Source organism: Mesoplodon bidens (genome assembly GCF_964165515.1).
Source record: "Mesoplodon bidens genome assembly, chromosome: 6".
Lineage (NCBI taxonomy): Eukaryota > Metazoa > Chordata > Mammalia > Artiodactyla > Ziphiidae > Mesoplodon > Mesoplodon bidens.
Genome location: NC_138162.1, coordinates 95205731 through 95222372, shown reverse-complemented (window position 1 = coordinate 95222372; position 16642 = coordinate 95205731). Strand labels below are relative to the sequence as shown.

The 16642-nt window shown below is 35.2% G+C and overlaps 2 protein-coding genes across 4 annotated transcripts in view; one reads left to right on the top strand and one right to left on the bottom strand.

Annotated features, from left to right (window-relative positions):
• Window positions 1-16642, bottom strand: part of CENPP (centromere protein P) — a 231964-nt gene that overhangs the window by 134984 nt on the left and 80338 nt on the right. The window lies entirely within an intron of this gene.
• On the top strand, window positions 1533-12218 carry OMD (osteomodulin). Of its 2 annotated transcripts, XM_081238015.1 has the most exons (4): window positions 1533-1793; window positions 3543-3580; window positions 5853-6807; window positions 9410-12218. In XM_081238015.1, the coding sequence occupies exons 3-4, from the start codon at window positions 5868-5870 to the stop codon at window positions 9736-9738; spliced, it is 1269 nt and encodes a 422-aa protein (XP_081094141.1). In that variant the 5' UTR covers window positions 1533-1793; window positions 3543-3580; window positions 5853-5867; the 3' UTR covers window positions 9739-12218. The 2 variants fall into 2 exon arrangements, with proteins under 2 accessions (XP_081094141.1, XP_081094140.1); XM_081238014.1 differs by lacking the exon at window positions 3543-3580 and having other exon boundaries at window positions 1534-1793.

Below are 16642 nucleotides of genomic sequence, written 5' to 3'. Positions count from 1 at the left end.
CCCTGGTCAGGGAACTAAGATCCTGCAAGCCGTGCAGCACAGCTAAAAATAAATAAATAAAATTAAAAACAATTTTTAAATAAAATAAAATAACCACCAACTGAAACAATGAACTATCACAATCACTTGCAGCTTCTAGTTTTCTTCTAAGGCCTGACTCAAACCACCCTTCCCACCCCCTGCCAAACCTAAACCTCCTGGACACCATCAACCTTATTTAAATTTCCTAGACGCTTTCAATTCTGAGTGTTCTAGCTATCTATTGATAAATATTTTCACATTTGTTAGGAACATGAACAATATAATCACTATCATAAGTTCAAATCACAGAGTTAAAAGAAGAATTTAATAAAAATTAAGCTGTTAATTTTACATTAACCTTCCAAAAGAACTGTGAGGGCATGTAGAATGATTTTTGGAAAAAGTACAGACTTGCTCTCTTTTCCTTAGTGTGGAAGTCTGAGTTTTAAGAACAAACACTAAAAGGAAGCATATGGAAAAGATCAGTAACAAGATGAAATCTTGGCCCAAACATGGTCTGCCACGTTTTACATACCAGTGTCTCAAATAATAGATGAGATTTTCACAGTATTGCCAAAACATCTCTTGAAACACTGTACACTTTTTAAAAATCTGAAGTACAATGAAATAAATCTTGTGCATTCTTTATAAAAACCTAATGGAAAATACTATTTTGAGGAAACAAAAACAAATTCCAAGAATCACTTTACCTTATTAGTTTGTACAAGCTTGAAAGAATCTCCCAAAGAATGAACTCAAAGTTCACTGCCAACAGATACAAGTTAACTCTCTGTTTAAAATATGAAAATATTGGTATAAAAATATAGCATTTAAGTAGTTAACTGCCACTCTTCAAGAGAGACAGCTCAGTGAAATTTGTAAATTTTCTACATCTGCAAAATAAAGGCAATAATAGCTGGTCAACAGAAGCTCCTAATTCCATCTTATTCAATACGATAAAATTATCTTTTTGTACTAGTAAAAACAGACAAATCAGAGATATACCTTCTGAGTGAATTCCATAACTAAGAGATTAATTTTATTTCAAAGGTTATTAGAACGCATGCTAGTGGATGTATTTGGGAGGAAGGTGAGAAAGGGGATAGCTGATAGAAAAGAAGGTATACTTCTTTGTATGGAAAAGTAATATATTTAATCTGTGTCACCAATGACCATCTATTTCATTTTTAAAATAAACTAGATGTGAAACGCTGTATGTTTCTAATCCTGGTTCCTTGTCTTAATAAAAGGAAGCACTGGTGTGAACACACAGTATCAGACAACCGAGGTCTCAAGATGACTCTGAGTTCCACCTTAAAATGCCAAGACACTGAGCTCCATATTACAGTGGACTTTACTTTGAAGAATTCTTTGGCATGAAAATGAAAATAAAAACAGTAATCAGTACATGCTGTTTCATTTAGTTCTGTTTGCCTTTCATACTAGAGGAAATTCTTGCCATACCTCAAACCAAAATTAAGGGGAAAAGAAAGAAGTAAGCCACATAAATCTGACCAAGAACACAAACATTTTAATTTGAGTCCACAAAGTTTTGGATAATGAAAAGAAATACATAATTTTAATTCAACCCAAGTATTTTCCAAGTAGATTATATTTGCTTAAATTGCTATAGCAATTCAAGGGACAGCCCTGCCTGGACACACAGTTACTGTGGATTTTTAAGAGATTCAGTTTAAGAATTTAGGAATTTCTGATTCATTTACAGGATTTGCAAATTCATCAGCCCCTGAAAACTAAAGCAAACTCAACAGGTATGATGATAAAATAATTTTCAATTTTTAAAGAAAATATTCCTACTGTTTAAAATATATTTGATTTAACATTAAAATAGATTGTAGCCATCATAAATGCACATTTTTATAAGCAATATCTGGTAAAAGCTAAATTAAAATTTGATTAGCAAAAATATTCAGGGAAATAATATAGGGAATTTAATTTTCTAACTTAAGATTTACCCAATAAATGACCTTTGTTTAGATTTTTTTTTACTTTGAATGAAAGATTCTCATGTTAATGGAATAATTTTCTGTTTCTCTCTCCCTCTCCCTCTCCCTCTCTCTCTCAACTTTAAGTGACAAAAAACCAGCGAACGCCTTTGAGCCATACATCTGAGCAATGCTAGGGATTCTGGTTTTAGAGAAATGGGTATTTGTACAAATTTCACTAGAAATTTTCTCAAAATTTCTTTATTAATCAAATCCCTGACGTTACGATGTGTTTGCCTCTTCCTCAAAGAGAAAATACAAGTACTCTATCTAGCACTGAAGGTTCTAGTTTCTTGGGTTTCAGTTAATTAAGATCCAAATGTATTATGGCTAAAAATAATTTTGAGACTTTCATATTTTTAATAGCAAAAGTTTTACTTCCTTAGGCCTTGTGTGTGATAGTGATGTACACAACTTTAATTTTACAGAGTTAAATTTAAAACTGCTTTGGAAAAAATTCTGAGTCATATCCTAATACTTGGTTTCTTATATTTTAGTTTCTGTGGCATATCAATAAAACAATTAAGTTTTTAAAATAATAAAATGCTATGAAGCTTTCCAATTACTTTAAACTTTCCAGGACAAAGTTCCATCTCATTTTTATTAGTAATTTAAATTAGAACTTTCTTGATGAAAGCACGAGTGCTTTTTTCCAGGTAAGAGAAATGTTATGACATAGAAACTTTTTTAGCTATAATATGAAAAATTCATATTAATGAGTAATTAAAAAAACCTGGTAACATATTTCAGTTTGCTTTAAACTTTCTTTTTCACATTTGTGATTTTTCTACTAAACAAGGTAAGGAATACAGGTAGGAAAGTGAATACAGTATATTGTGACAGAGAAATATTCAATAGAAAAGAGAATAGCCATGTTCTCTGTGAAAATGTTCATTTAGAGAAATCACTGTGGTGAAATAAATGCCTAGAAATAATCAACATTAGTAGCAATAAACATCACTAACAAGATGTAATCTATAACAAAAAATCAATCATGCATTCAACAAATCTGTGAGCAATTACAAACTGTGCATTGTACTAGAGTCTGTCAAAAATTAGAGGTTGAGAAATGAGATGATTGACAGTGAGTTATAATGTTTTGCTATGAGTTATCCTATAGGAGACAAAGCATAAATTGCCGAACATAAAAGGCAGAAGTAATAAAAATATGCCTTGTAAATGGCTGGTAAAAGATTAGCTGAATGAAAAATTTGGATAAAAAGAAATAAGAGAGCACTATTACAGGGAAAATGATCAGGGGTGAAGTTGAGGAGTAAGAAAAATAGAAAATAATGGGTATATCAATGGAGATGGAATGGATTTCAGACCAGAAAACAGCACTTATTGAAAAGGGAGTGGAACAAGGTTGAGCTACAGGGCCGAGGTCCTCAGTGGATGAGGACAATAATGATGAGCTCAGATTTAGAAGAGAAACTGTCTTCAGGGAAAGACCTTTCTTCTTAGGCGGCCAAGAAGACCAAAAGCAGATAATACTAAGAATCCCTTTATTTTCAGAGAGGCCCTCGTCATGAGGTCTTGATTCCTAGGCAAAGGTAAGTGCTGAACCAAAAGTATCATCCCGGTCTCCTTTTTCCCCAACAATTTCTTGTAGCTGTTGAACAGTCATGAGTTTATTTCTCAAATGTAAGGTTACTAACTGATGATTACTGATGTTCTAACACAAGGATAAAATTCAGAGTTCTGATGAGCAGTACTCTTTTCAAAGTTCAACTGTGTATCAGTCAGCTCCTGAGACCCCCTACATGGCCTGACCCCGCACAGCTGCATGTCTCTGCCTCTGCTTCTACTTTCATCTCAATTCCATGGTGCAGTACTTTAAATGAAGTATGGCAAGCACTTTAAAAAAAAGTTGATATGTTATAGCATAATGAGTATAATAAAACACTATAATTTTAATACATAAAATATTATCAACTAGAGAGTAATATGTATAGGGTGTTCTATACCCATTCCTGTGAATCTCCCAAAATCTTGGCCAAATAATGTCTGCAAAGGTTTCCCTGTCTCCCGCAAGCAGGGTTAAGCCACTGGTTCCCACAGCACTGGTATCTCTGCTGCAAACCATATTTCCCTCTGCCTGAGAATATGGTTCACTGTGCTGTGCCTCTCTTGTCTACTAAATTGTATGCACTAAATTGTATGCTCATGTCTTCATATTTTCTTCATTTCTGTATTTCCCACCAAGCACAGTGCCTCACCCCTAAAATTCAAGACAATCATCAAGTAACCCAATCAAACTAATGAAATCGCTAGTAATATTTGCAAGGCTCTTTTCTAACCATGTCCACACACAACACCTAGTACAGGGTCACTAATTATAGCAGGTGAAAAAGCACTCCTAATCATACCCACTGGGAGCTTCCCAGTGCCCTGTCTGGGTCAGCCAGCACTGAATACTGCCCTTTGGGATGAGACCATACTCTTTCACTTCTCCTCCCAGGACTCTATCTTACTTGATGCATGAACACTGCAGTGTGAAGATTATGGCTCAGCTATATTAATGAATTAAACTAGGTGTTCATTCCCAGAGTGCAAATTCCTGAGGTCACAATTTAGGCCTCTAGGTTCTGGTTGAGATTGGCTGTAACAGTCTTATTTTGCTCCTTCAACAGTTAACCACCACATCCCAAACATCTCACCCTTTGTTGCTTACATGTTTTTGCTCATCTCTTCTAGCTGCAAATCTTCCCTATTTCCCTCTTTGAGAACCCTCACATTTCTTTAAAGTCTAATTCAAATGCCATGTCCTCCATGAATCACACGGATAAAAAGACACAATGGATGGAGTCTATTTAGATTTGCGAAAGGAAACTTTATGAATTTCAAAATCAAAATTGTTTAAAAGATGAAACCATTACCATTTTGGCATTTTATGTAGGAAGGGATAAGATTAAATAGAAGTCAATATATTAGAGAAAATGATTGTCTATTCTATTTTCTTGGTGAAAAAAAGAGGCAAGGTCATCATCTGATTCTCCACTAAGACGTAAACTCCTGGGAGACAGGACAGTGTATTTTTAATATCTGTGTATCTAGAAATTAACTCCAAAATATTAGTGGAAAGAAAGAAGCTAGGAAGGTAATAGGAAAAATGTATAGAATAACCAATTAGAAACTAATTTTGTAGAATGTAAATATTGTGTGTGTTTGTGATTTAAAGTAGTTATTCAATAGAGTCAGAGACAAAATAATTGGATTCTGCAAACTATTTCACAGGGAAAATTTGAAGTCACAGTTAGTCTTGGACAGAAAACACTAAGAGGAAACATGATAGCTATTTTTAACATCTCAAGCTTTCACATAAAATGGAGTGTTCTATGTTCTTCCAAAGAGCAGAAAGGAACATCAGCAAACAAAAGTTGCAGTGGGAAAATTTTGGTTAATATCAAGAATCTCCTAAGTAACTAAAACATAGAGTCTCTCTTCTCATAGGCAGTAAACATCACTGAAGGGGCCAAATAGTCAGTGAGAACATCCAGCATTTATACGGAAAGAGCACTTGGCTTTGGGGTGGAGAGATGTCATGCTATCATTGTAAATCTACAGTCTAGTATGCAAGACAAATCGAGATTCTCTTAAAAGATGGTTACTTAGTCTGGTTCAATGCAGTATGTGACTTTTTAAAAAATACCACCTTATACATTAATTTTGGTCTGAGCAGTACCCATTAATTCTGGACATTCTTTTATATATTTCAATACAGATACAGATATTATGCATTTTATATAACTGTCAATTTATATACAAATTATTCTCAGCTTACTCACTTTTCCCACAATATATTTCCTTTTTGCCTTGTAATAGGACAAAAAAAGGAACATGGGCTTTTCAAGTCCAGTATGTGTCCTTTTCTTCTTTCTTGGAGTCAAAGTATATTGCCAGTATGAAAGTTATCAATGGGATGAAGATTATGACCAAGAACCAGATGATGTCTACCAACCAGAATTCCAATTTCATCAAAATGAAGATTATGGAGTTCCATTTCATCAGCATACTTTAGGTTGTGCCAGTGAATGCTTCTGTCCACCTAACTTTCCATCATCAATGTACTGTGATAATCGCAAACTCAAGACTATCCCTAATATTCCAGCATACATTCAGCAAGTTTATCTTCAGTTTAATGAAATTGAGGTTGTGACTGCAGATTCATTCATCAATGCCACTCATCTTAAAGAAATCAACCTCAGCCACAACAAAATTAAATCTCAAAAGATTGATCATGGTGTGTTTGCTAAATTGTCAAATCTACTACAACTTCACCTACAGCATAACAATTTAGAAGACTTTCCGTTTCCTCTTCCTAACTCTTTGGAAAGGATTCTTCTTGGTTACAATCAGATCTCCAGACTGCAGACAAATGCTGTGAATGGGCTAGTAAACTTGACCATGCTTGATCTTTGTTACAATCAAATTGATGATTCTACACTACAAGAAAAAATCCTTGCGAAAATGGAAAAACTAATGCAGCTTAACCTATGTAATAACAGATTAGAATCAATGCCTCCTGGTTTGCCTTCTTCACTTATGTATCTGTCTTTAGAAAATAATTCAATATCTGCTATACCAGAAAATTACTTCAATGAACTCCCAAAACTTCATGCTCTAAGAATGTCACACAATAAACTACAACACATCCCATATTATATTTTTAATCTTTCCAACCTTATAGTGCTCAATGTTGGACACAACAAACTGAAGCAAGCATTCTATATTCCAAGAAATTTAGAACACCTATACCTAGAAAATAATGAAATTGAAAGTATGTAACATTTCATTTTTTTGTGTGTATTGTTTTTATTTTTACTATTTATTTTTAATTTTTATTTATTTACTTATTTATTTTAATTATTTTATATTGGAGCATAGTTGATTAACAACGTTGTGTTAGTTTCAGGTGAACAGCAAAGTGATTCAGTTATACATATACATGTATCTATTCTTTTTCAAATTCTTTTACCATTTAGGTTATTATAGAATACTGAGCAGCAATCCCTGTGCTATAGAGTATGTCCTTGTTGTACATGTCAATCCCAAACTCCCAATCTATTCCTCTCCCCCACTCTTCCCCCGCTGGTAACTATAAGTTCGTTCTCTCAGTCTGTGAGTCTGTTTCTGTTGTGTAAATAAGTTCATTTGCATCATTTTTTCTTAAGATTCTGCATATAAGTGATATTATATGATATTTTTCTTTCTCTGACTTACTTCACTTAGTGTGATAATCTCCAGGTCCACCCATGTTGCTGCAAATGGCATTATTTCATTCTTTTTTAATGGCTGAGTAATATTCCATTGTATATATGTACCATATCTTGTTTATCCATTCATCTGTTGATGGATATTTAGGTTGCTTCCATGTCTTGGCTATTGGAAACAGTGCTGCAATGACATTTGGGGTGCCTCTATCCTTTCGAACCATGGATTTCTCCAGATATATGCCCAGGAGTGGGATTGCTGGATCATATGGTAGCTGTACTTTTAGTTTCTTAAGGAACCTCCATACCGTTCTTCATAGTGGCTGTACCAATTTATATTCCCACCAACGATGTAGGAGGGTTCCCTTTTCTCCACACCCTCTCCAGCATTTATTGTTTATAGATTGTTTGATGATGGCCATTCTGACTGGTGTGAAGTGATATCTCATTGTAGTTTTGATTTGCATTTCTCTAATAATTAGCGATGTTGAGCATCTTTTCATGTGCCTCTTGGCCATCTGGATGTCGTCTTTAGAGAAATGTCTATTTAGGTCTCCTGACCATTTTTTGATTGGGTTGTTTGGTCTTTTGTTATGGAGTTGTATGAGCTCTTTATAAATTTTGGAGACGAATCCCTTGTTGGTTGCATCATTTGCAAATATTTTCTTCCATTTTTTAGGTTGTCTTTTCATTTTTCTTATGGTTTCCTTTGCTGTGCAAAAGCTTTTGAGTTTAATGAGGTCCCATTTGTTTATTTATTTTTTTATTTCCATTACTCTAGGAGATGGCTTAGAAAAGATATTGCTGTGATTTATGTCAAAGAGTGCTCTGCCTATGTTTTCCTCTAAGGGTTTTACAGTATCTGGTTTTATATTTAGGTCTTTAATCCATTTTGAGCTTAATTTGTGTATGGTGTTAAAGAATGTTCTAATTTCATTTTTTTACATGTAGCTGTCCAGTTTTCCCGGCACCATTTACTGAAGACACTGTCTTTCCTCCATTGTATAGTCTTGCCTCCTCTGTCATAGATTAATTGACCATAGGTGTGCGGATTTATTTCTGGGCTTTCTACCCTGTTCCATTGATCTATATGTCTGTTTTTGTGCCAGTACCACACCATTTTGATGACTGTAGCTTTGTAGTATAGTCTGAAGTCAGGGAGCCGGATTCCTCCAGCTCCATTTTTCTTTCTCAAGATTTCTTTGGCTATTCGGGGTCTTTTGTGTCTCCACATGAATTTTAAGATTTTTTTGTTCTAGTTCTGTGAAAAATACCATTTCATAGGGATTGCACCAAATCTGTAGATTGCCTTGGGTAGTATAGTCATTTTGACAATATTGATTCTTCCAATCCAAGAACATGGTACATCTTTCCATCTGTTTGTATCATCTTCTACTTCTTTCATCAGCATCTTATAGTTTTTGGAGTACAGACAGGTCTTTTGTCTCCTTAGGTAGATTTATTCCTAGTTATTTTACTCTTTTTGACGTGATGGTAAGTTGGATTGTTTCTTTAATTTCTCTTTCTGATATTTCGTTGTTAGTGTATAGAAATGCAACAGATTTCTGTGTATTAATTTTGTATCCTGCAACTTTACTGAATTCATTGATGAGCATCATTGTCTTTTAAAGACAGAAAGAAGAGTATTTTGACCTTTTAAAGAATGAGTCATTAAAAACGTATGCTTTACAAATTGCTGAAAATGGTTGCTTTGAAGCTGGCTAGGGAAATGGCAGAAATTGGCCCCAGAGAAAGGTGTACTCCAAGGTTTATAGTCTTTTCTATTAAATGTTATCACCTTGAATATTGAGAATTAGTACTGTAGAGTATACAAAGAAATATGAGATCCTGAGTAGTAGAACTATAGGTGATTTTCACTTTTTTCTTTTTGAGATTGTTTCTACTAAGAATTTATTACTTAAATAATTTATTTAATACTTAAATAATTACTTAATAGCCAATGAAGCCATCGTTTATTTTGATAATATAAAATTCATTTATAGTTTCATTTTCATTTTATTATTTGTTTACTGTAAAAAATAATTAAGCCTAATTCCACTTACAAGTATTTTAATTAATAAAACTATACCCCATAAACATTTTAATAAAATTCAATATAGGATTATGGATGTAATACAGCAGGATTAATTTTTAATTTGTATTTTTCAGATATCAATGTCACATTGATGTGTCCATCTGTTGACCCACTACATTACCATCATTTAACATACATTCGTGTAGATCAAAATAAGCTAAAAGAGCCAATAAGCTCATACATTTTCCTCTGCTTCCCTCATATACACACTATTTATTATGGTGAACAAAGAAGCACTAATGGTCAAACAATACAACTGAAGACCCAAGTTTTCAGGAGATTTCAAGATGATGGTGACAGTGAAGACTACGATGATCACCATGAAGCCCCAGAAGAAGAAGGAACAGAAGAAAACGTTGACCCTCACTATTATGGAAGTCAAGAATGGCAAGAAACTATATAGGTATACATTTATAACTTCACAAAATCTTATTATTCAGTATAAATTTAACTAAATATGCATAGCTCGTAGTAATATACTTGGAATTGTGTACTAGTATGAGATCAGATTGAATTTAGGTTGTTGACAACATTTGCATCATTACACAGGATTAGAACTTACTCAAAATGATATAAATCTTTAGAAATGTAAATTAGAATAAGTAGGAATCAAAAACTACACTTTGAATATTAAATTATCATCATGTTGAGAAGAAAAGCAAGTATGACCACTTCTGTTAAAGTAATTTTTCTAATAATGATGAAAGAAGTAGTGTTAGAAGCTAAGAACTGTAAGCCATGTGCTTTAAATCACTATGAGCATAGTGTTTAAATGCCAGAAGGTTATATTAATGTAACAGCAGCTACTCATTTAAGGAATAGACTATTTTTTTGACCTAATGTCCAGAAAAACTTTCACACTTGTATTTGAATATCATCACCATGACAGCCACCCCCCTGGTCCTACCACTTAGAGCACAGAATGATATTATTGATTTTCAAAAGAGGCTATCGTACTAAGGATCCAAGGCACACAGACTTATGAAATCAACTAGTCTTGTTTTTCTCTCAGAGCACGAAAGCAACAAATATTTAAACCCTGTATTTGGATACCTAAAAAACCCCACCAAATCATCTTATCACAATTCGGATTTTAGCAAATTTCAGCAATTGTACAAAACAATCTTGACTGCATTCCAGTGTTTCTATAGGAAATTCACTAGAGAAAAGTTTTAGTTACATAAAGATTTGCTAATAAATAACTGCTCTGTTCACAAGGTTAAGTTAATGTTAGCACAAGAAAGTATATCAACATAATTAAACACTTCTATTTTCCTAGCACAATATATTAGAAACATATATGTATATCAGCCAATGTTTATTTACATAGTGTTAAAGTTGAATAGAGTTCCTTTGAAATTTGAATGACAAGCTTTGATATCTTCTTTAAATCCTTAAAAATCATGTATCATTTTGAAGCATTTTAAGTATGCCTTATAATGAAGTATAACTTCTATGATGAACTTTCTTGATTTACCAGGCTAATATTTCACAGAATTCCTCAGATAAGGAATAAACACAAATCTGGAACTGCCTACACAGGAAACCCCTCAAACGAACAGTAACAATTTAAATAGTATGCAAAAAGACAAATTAAAACTATATTTTAAAAGCAGTTTTCTAGTGGTGAGCCTATTTTTCTGGAGATGACAGTTTAAAATGAAGCCTCTAATGCTCTTTATATCTTCGACTAGGTTATTAGCATGTAGCAGAAACAGAACACCCACATGCCCCCAGGGACAAGCTCAACAATCCAGAATGAACATGAACAACACTCCATTCATTCATTCATTTAATTAACATTCAGCAAGTCATTTGGTATGCAGGGCTTAGTAATGAGAGGTCAAACATAATACATATGTGCACCTGTGACGCTATGAGACACAGGTGTGAGGGTAAACGTAAGAGCAAAACGTTAGTGATGTGGGTAAAGCACATTTTCCAAAGAGGTAAAAAACTTTAAGGACCATCTCCCCCTTTATTGACTTTTTTTAAAATAGGGTTATAAATTTAAACATTTATTATGAGCTAATATGTGGAAAATACTGTGGGTGTTTTAGGAGATCAGAAAGAGAAGACTATTTCTTACCCAGAACAATTTAAAATTTAATGAGGAGCCATCAGGAAAATGCAAATCAAAACCACAGCGAGATATTCCTTTTACATTCACTGGATGGCTATAATCAAAAAGGCAGACAAATAATAAGTATTAATGAGGAGGTACAGAAAGTGGAATCCACTGGTGACGCAGTCAAATGGTGCAGCTGCTTTGGAAAGCAGTCTGGCAGTTCTTGAAAAAGTTAGTTACCTATGATTCAACAATTCCACTCCTAGATATATACCTATGAGAACTGAACACATATGTTCACACAAAAACATGTACACAAATGTTCATAGCAGCATTATTCATTAATAGCCAAAAAGTGGAAACCACTCAAATGTCCTTCAGCTGATGAAAGGATAAACAAAATGTGGTATATCCACACAATGGAAAATTATTCAGCCAAAAGAAGGAATGAAGTACTGATACATGTTACTACATGGATGAACCATGAAGACATTATGCTAGTGAAAAGTCAGTCACAGAAGACCACCTATTATATGATTCCATTTATGTAAAATGTCTAGAAGAGGCAAGTCTATAGAGACAGAAAGATTATTGGCTGTCTGGGGTTGGGGGGCAGGAGAATAAAGGGAAACTGGGGGGTGACTGACAATGGATAGAGTCTTCCTTTTGGGGGTGATGAAAATATTCTGAAATTGATTATAGTGATGATTGTACAAGTTTGAAAATACTAAAAACTACTGAATTGTACACTTTAAAAAAGTGAATTGCATAAGATGTGAATTATTTCAATAAAGCTGTTATTTAAAAATTTAACAGAGACAATAAAATCTAATAACTCACTCTAACAAAAGGAAGAAAGAAATACAATGTGGCAGTAACTGAAACACGATGTGAACACAGATATACGGACTTTATTTCTGGCCAGGATGTGAAGCAGTTGAAGGCTTCAAAGTGGTGGTACTTTGATGTGTGAGTAGGGACTGATTGGCAAGAGTGGAGAAAATAGGTCCTAAGGTGAGATTAATATAAAGATATGGTAATTACTTATTTCACCTCTTGCACAGTTAAAACCCTCCAAATTTTCAGAATTCTGGAGCACCTATTTTTACCTCCTCCTAAATTGACAAATGAAAATACATTTTAATCTTCAATGAATAGGCTTAGTGAAGAAAAAGACTGCACAGTTTAGCAATTCGTAACAAGGAATTTGAAATCAGATATACCTTGGTAGAAGCCTGACTTCACGCCTGTAACTAAGCAAGATGACTCTGAGTAAGTTACTTCTTGAAGCCTCCCTTTCTGCATTTCTATAAGGAAGGTGGTTCTCACAGGGCTGTTATAAGGACAAGTAGAGACAGTGTACATACCAAAGCATTTAACAAACTGCATGCCAGTTACAGGTACCCTACAAGCAGTAATTACTGCAGTATGCCCAGCCCAGCAGCCCACTGGATATATGTGCCCCCAGCCACCAGCTGTGCTTCGCATGCCTTGGTGCTCTCTCGGGGACCCTCTAGAATGGAGTTAGCATCTTTCAGGTTCCTTGCAAGGTTCCACTTGTACAAAAGATTAGTAAACAAGACAGAATTTACTAACGATTTCATTAGGGAGAGAGAGGAGGGAGCTTAAATCATATACCCACAACAAACATATTCCAAGTCATTATTTGATGGTTCAGCTTTCCAAAGCACCTCTAGATGGCCTACAAGGGTGGGAAGCAGAGTCCCCTCCATCCCTCAAAAGGCACTTGGCTGCCTGGCTCCTCTGGCTAGAGTAGTCAAACTCTTCCTGTCTATAAGGAAGAAGAGGTCACCTCTGCTCTCCCTTTAAAGGCATGTATATATAAACACGTCACAAAATGTCCTCCAGCTGCAGGGCCAAGTAAGGAGGCAGGTTAACAACCATCTTTTGTTACTCAAAAATGTCCAGAGGAACTCATGCCTACCCCAAGTATTTCTCATTGAAAAGAAAACAAAACAAATAACCACCAATGCTTTCCCTAGGAGGATGGAAGAATAAAGTTCTACCTCTTACCAGAGCTGCAAACAAAACCAGATGATATATTTATATCAGGAAAGAAACAGATGAAAATTCATCAGTTTTCTCATTACACTTCAAAGTATTAGCTATATTAGCTCTGAGGCTGAACTGTGTGTGTTTGTGACCACTAACAAATAAATCCAAATCATACCATGAACCCAAGTTTAATTAGCAAACATACTAGAAGGAAATAAAAATAAAGGATATTTAATAAATTTGCTTATAATAATACTGGTTGAGAATGTTTAGCATGTGTTTAAATATTACCTGAAAACTATACATTTTTACTTTATTCCTCAAGTTGGAACCACTAACCCAAAATGCAGATGTATGCATATCACGTAACATACTAAACCAATTGCATGGGGAAAAAACAGAAGAAATAAACCTGTCTCTTCTGTATACTTTTACTGTAGCAAAGGATTCATATGACCCACAGAAAGCCAGAACTAAAACCCCAATTTCCTGATTCCAAATCCATCTTTTTCTAAATCTTAGAAATAAAGAATAACAGCAGCTAGAAACAAAATTAAATCATAACTGCTAAAAATCCAAAGTTTCTTACATGTTCCAATTTCCTAAATAAGTATAACCTGGTATGCCTAGCAAGTAAATAGCACAACATTTATGGATATGTCCGTCCTTGCATGTTTAGGTTGCAAATTTATTATACGTAGACTTATGTACTACTCAGAAAAATTAAAATCACAAATACGATACATTTTTAACATTAACCCTTCTTTATATTGAGTCATAATTCCCCTCCCTTTAAACTTAAGCCTTTAGTCTGGGAAGTACTTGGGTTCGCATCTTTATCTCATTTGACCAAACTAGGCTTCAGGCATAAGCAGAGATCTGAGATGGAGATTCAAATCATAGACTTCCCATAAAATCCTAGAATGTTCATTAGAAACAAGTCAGAGGTCATTCCCACACTGAAGGGGAGATGACTACAGAAGGCAAAATTCTGGGACACCTTCAAAGATATAAAACCCTATAAAGATACCAAGGATAATGTGGCAGGGTCACCAAAAAGAACTCCACAGAGATAACCCTCTCAATTTTGGATAAATGCCTGCTTTTGAGCCTTAGCTTTCATCTTTTATTACTGTTCAGTGAAAGCTAAATAGCTTTCTACTAGGACACAATAGTTCTTTCTGGAGTAGAAAACAACCTAACTTTGAAACATATTTTATACTGGAAACTATGTAGTAAAGAATTTGACCCCAAAGAGGGGTTTGGGCTTTGCTGTCAGCTTCTAGGAGGTAATCTCTATCTTTGTTTAGAATGGGGGTTTACACATCCAATCTTAGGGTGGGACGGGCCATACCAAACAGTCTTAGGTTGGCCATGCCAGAAAGACAACCATGTGATTTAGGATGTGTCATATAGTATCAGTCAACCTGGGGGCAGAGTTCAACTATGTGAGATACTCAATTGATCATGCATATGTAATGAAGCCCCAGTAAAAACTGAACTGTGAGCCTCAGTAGTGCTTTCCTGGTTGGCAATACCCATATTCCTTGTCATACATCAATGCCGGGCGGGTAACACATCCTGAGAACAATGGAAGCTCTGCACTTGGAACCCTCATAGACTCTGTCCAATGCGTCTCTTCCTCTGGCTGATGTTTATGTGTATCCTTTCCCTGTGATAAACCAAAACCATGAATAGAATGGTTTTCAGTGAGTTCCATGAGTCCTAGAAAATTATCAAATGTGAGGGTAGTTTGGGGAACCCCCCAAACTTTCAGTTGGTATAAGAAATGAGGATGGTTTTGGAGACTGTGCTCTCAAACTTTAAAGTTTGGCTAACTGTGGGTGGGAACATACATATTTTCCAGTGTAATTCTGAATATTTCTAGAATCTTACCTTGTGTAGTCATCTCCCCTTCAAGTGTGGATGTGACCTCTGACTTGCTTCTAACCAACACAATATTGCAAAGAGATGGCATATATATGATTATGGGTGCACAACTGCTACAAAGGAACTGTGAGATAATAAATGTGTGTTATTTTAGACCATTAAACTTGTAATAAATAACCAATAAAATAGATAAGTAGTGATATTCTTCAGAAATGCAACATTAGAGGGATACTTCTAAAATGAAAATAGAATCATGTCACTCACTGGCTTAAAAATCTCTCAGTGGGGGATTCCCTGGTGGCGCAGTGGTTGAGAGTCCGCCTGACAATGCAGGGGACACGGGTTCGTGCCCCAGTCCGGGAAGATCCCACATGCTGCAGAGCAGCTGGGCCCGTGAGCCATGGCCGTTGAGCCTGCGCGTCCGGAGCCTGTGCTCCGCAACGGGAGAGGCCACAACAGTGAGAGGCCCACATACCGCAAAAAAAAAAAAAAAAAAAAAAGTCTCTCAGTGGTCTCTCACTGGCTACAAATAAAACTCAAACACCTCAGCAAGGTATAAAAGACTCTCCTTAATCTGACCTCTAGTCCCGTCTCATCTCTTAACATGCGCCACCCCCCTCACCTCTTCTCTCTCTCCCTCCAAGCTCCAGCCATATACAACTAATTATCCACTTCCTTAATGATCTACCCTCCCCACCTGTGTGCTGCTTCCATTCCTAGAGCACTTCTCCCTCGGCCTGCCCCCCGCCCCCGCCCCTCATTTTCTCTAGAGAAGTCAGTATGGTGCAGTCTCTGTGGCTTCACCCTTTCCCAGGCCACTGCAGAACTCTGTGCACATTTCTGTGTAGCAGGTCTCTCACTGTGCATTCTGTCGCCTGTTTGTTGCCCTTCTTGCTAACTTACAAACCCTTCCTTTTTGGGGAGAGAAAATGAACTTTGCTTGTCTGAGTTTATTTTTCTGTAGTACTGGCAGAGAAGTGGCACTCAATAAACTTCTACTAAATGAATGAATGCCAATAAAACTATATTTACTGGTCATAATTTTTCAAGAAAAAAATGTTATATCCACAAAATAATTTTCATTACTACAAAGTGTCAAACTGTGTATACCATTAGTAAACTATGAATCTCTAAGATTCTCTAAATCTATTTAACATCTACCCAGTTCATTTCTCAACATCCCATTAAACCTGCCACACAACAGAAAACAAATCAATATCTGATGTTTCATTATTAGATATTTTCAAAGACTTTAAAGCCATAAAATTGACAATTTATATCAACCAAAACCAGAGAATATCACAACTAAATTTAAAATAATTCACATTCAAAT

Coding starts and splice junctions, on each gene's coding strand:
- OMD (XM_081238015.1), top strand. CDS start 5,868: ATGGGCTTTTCAAGTCCAGTATGTGTCCTTTTCTTCTTTCTTGGAGTC. Junction 6,808..9,409: donor AGAAAATAATGAAATTGAAA/GTATGTAACATT, acceptor TGTATTTTTCAG/ATATCAATGTCACATTGATG.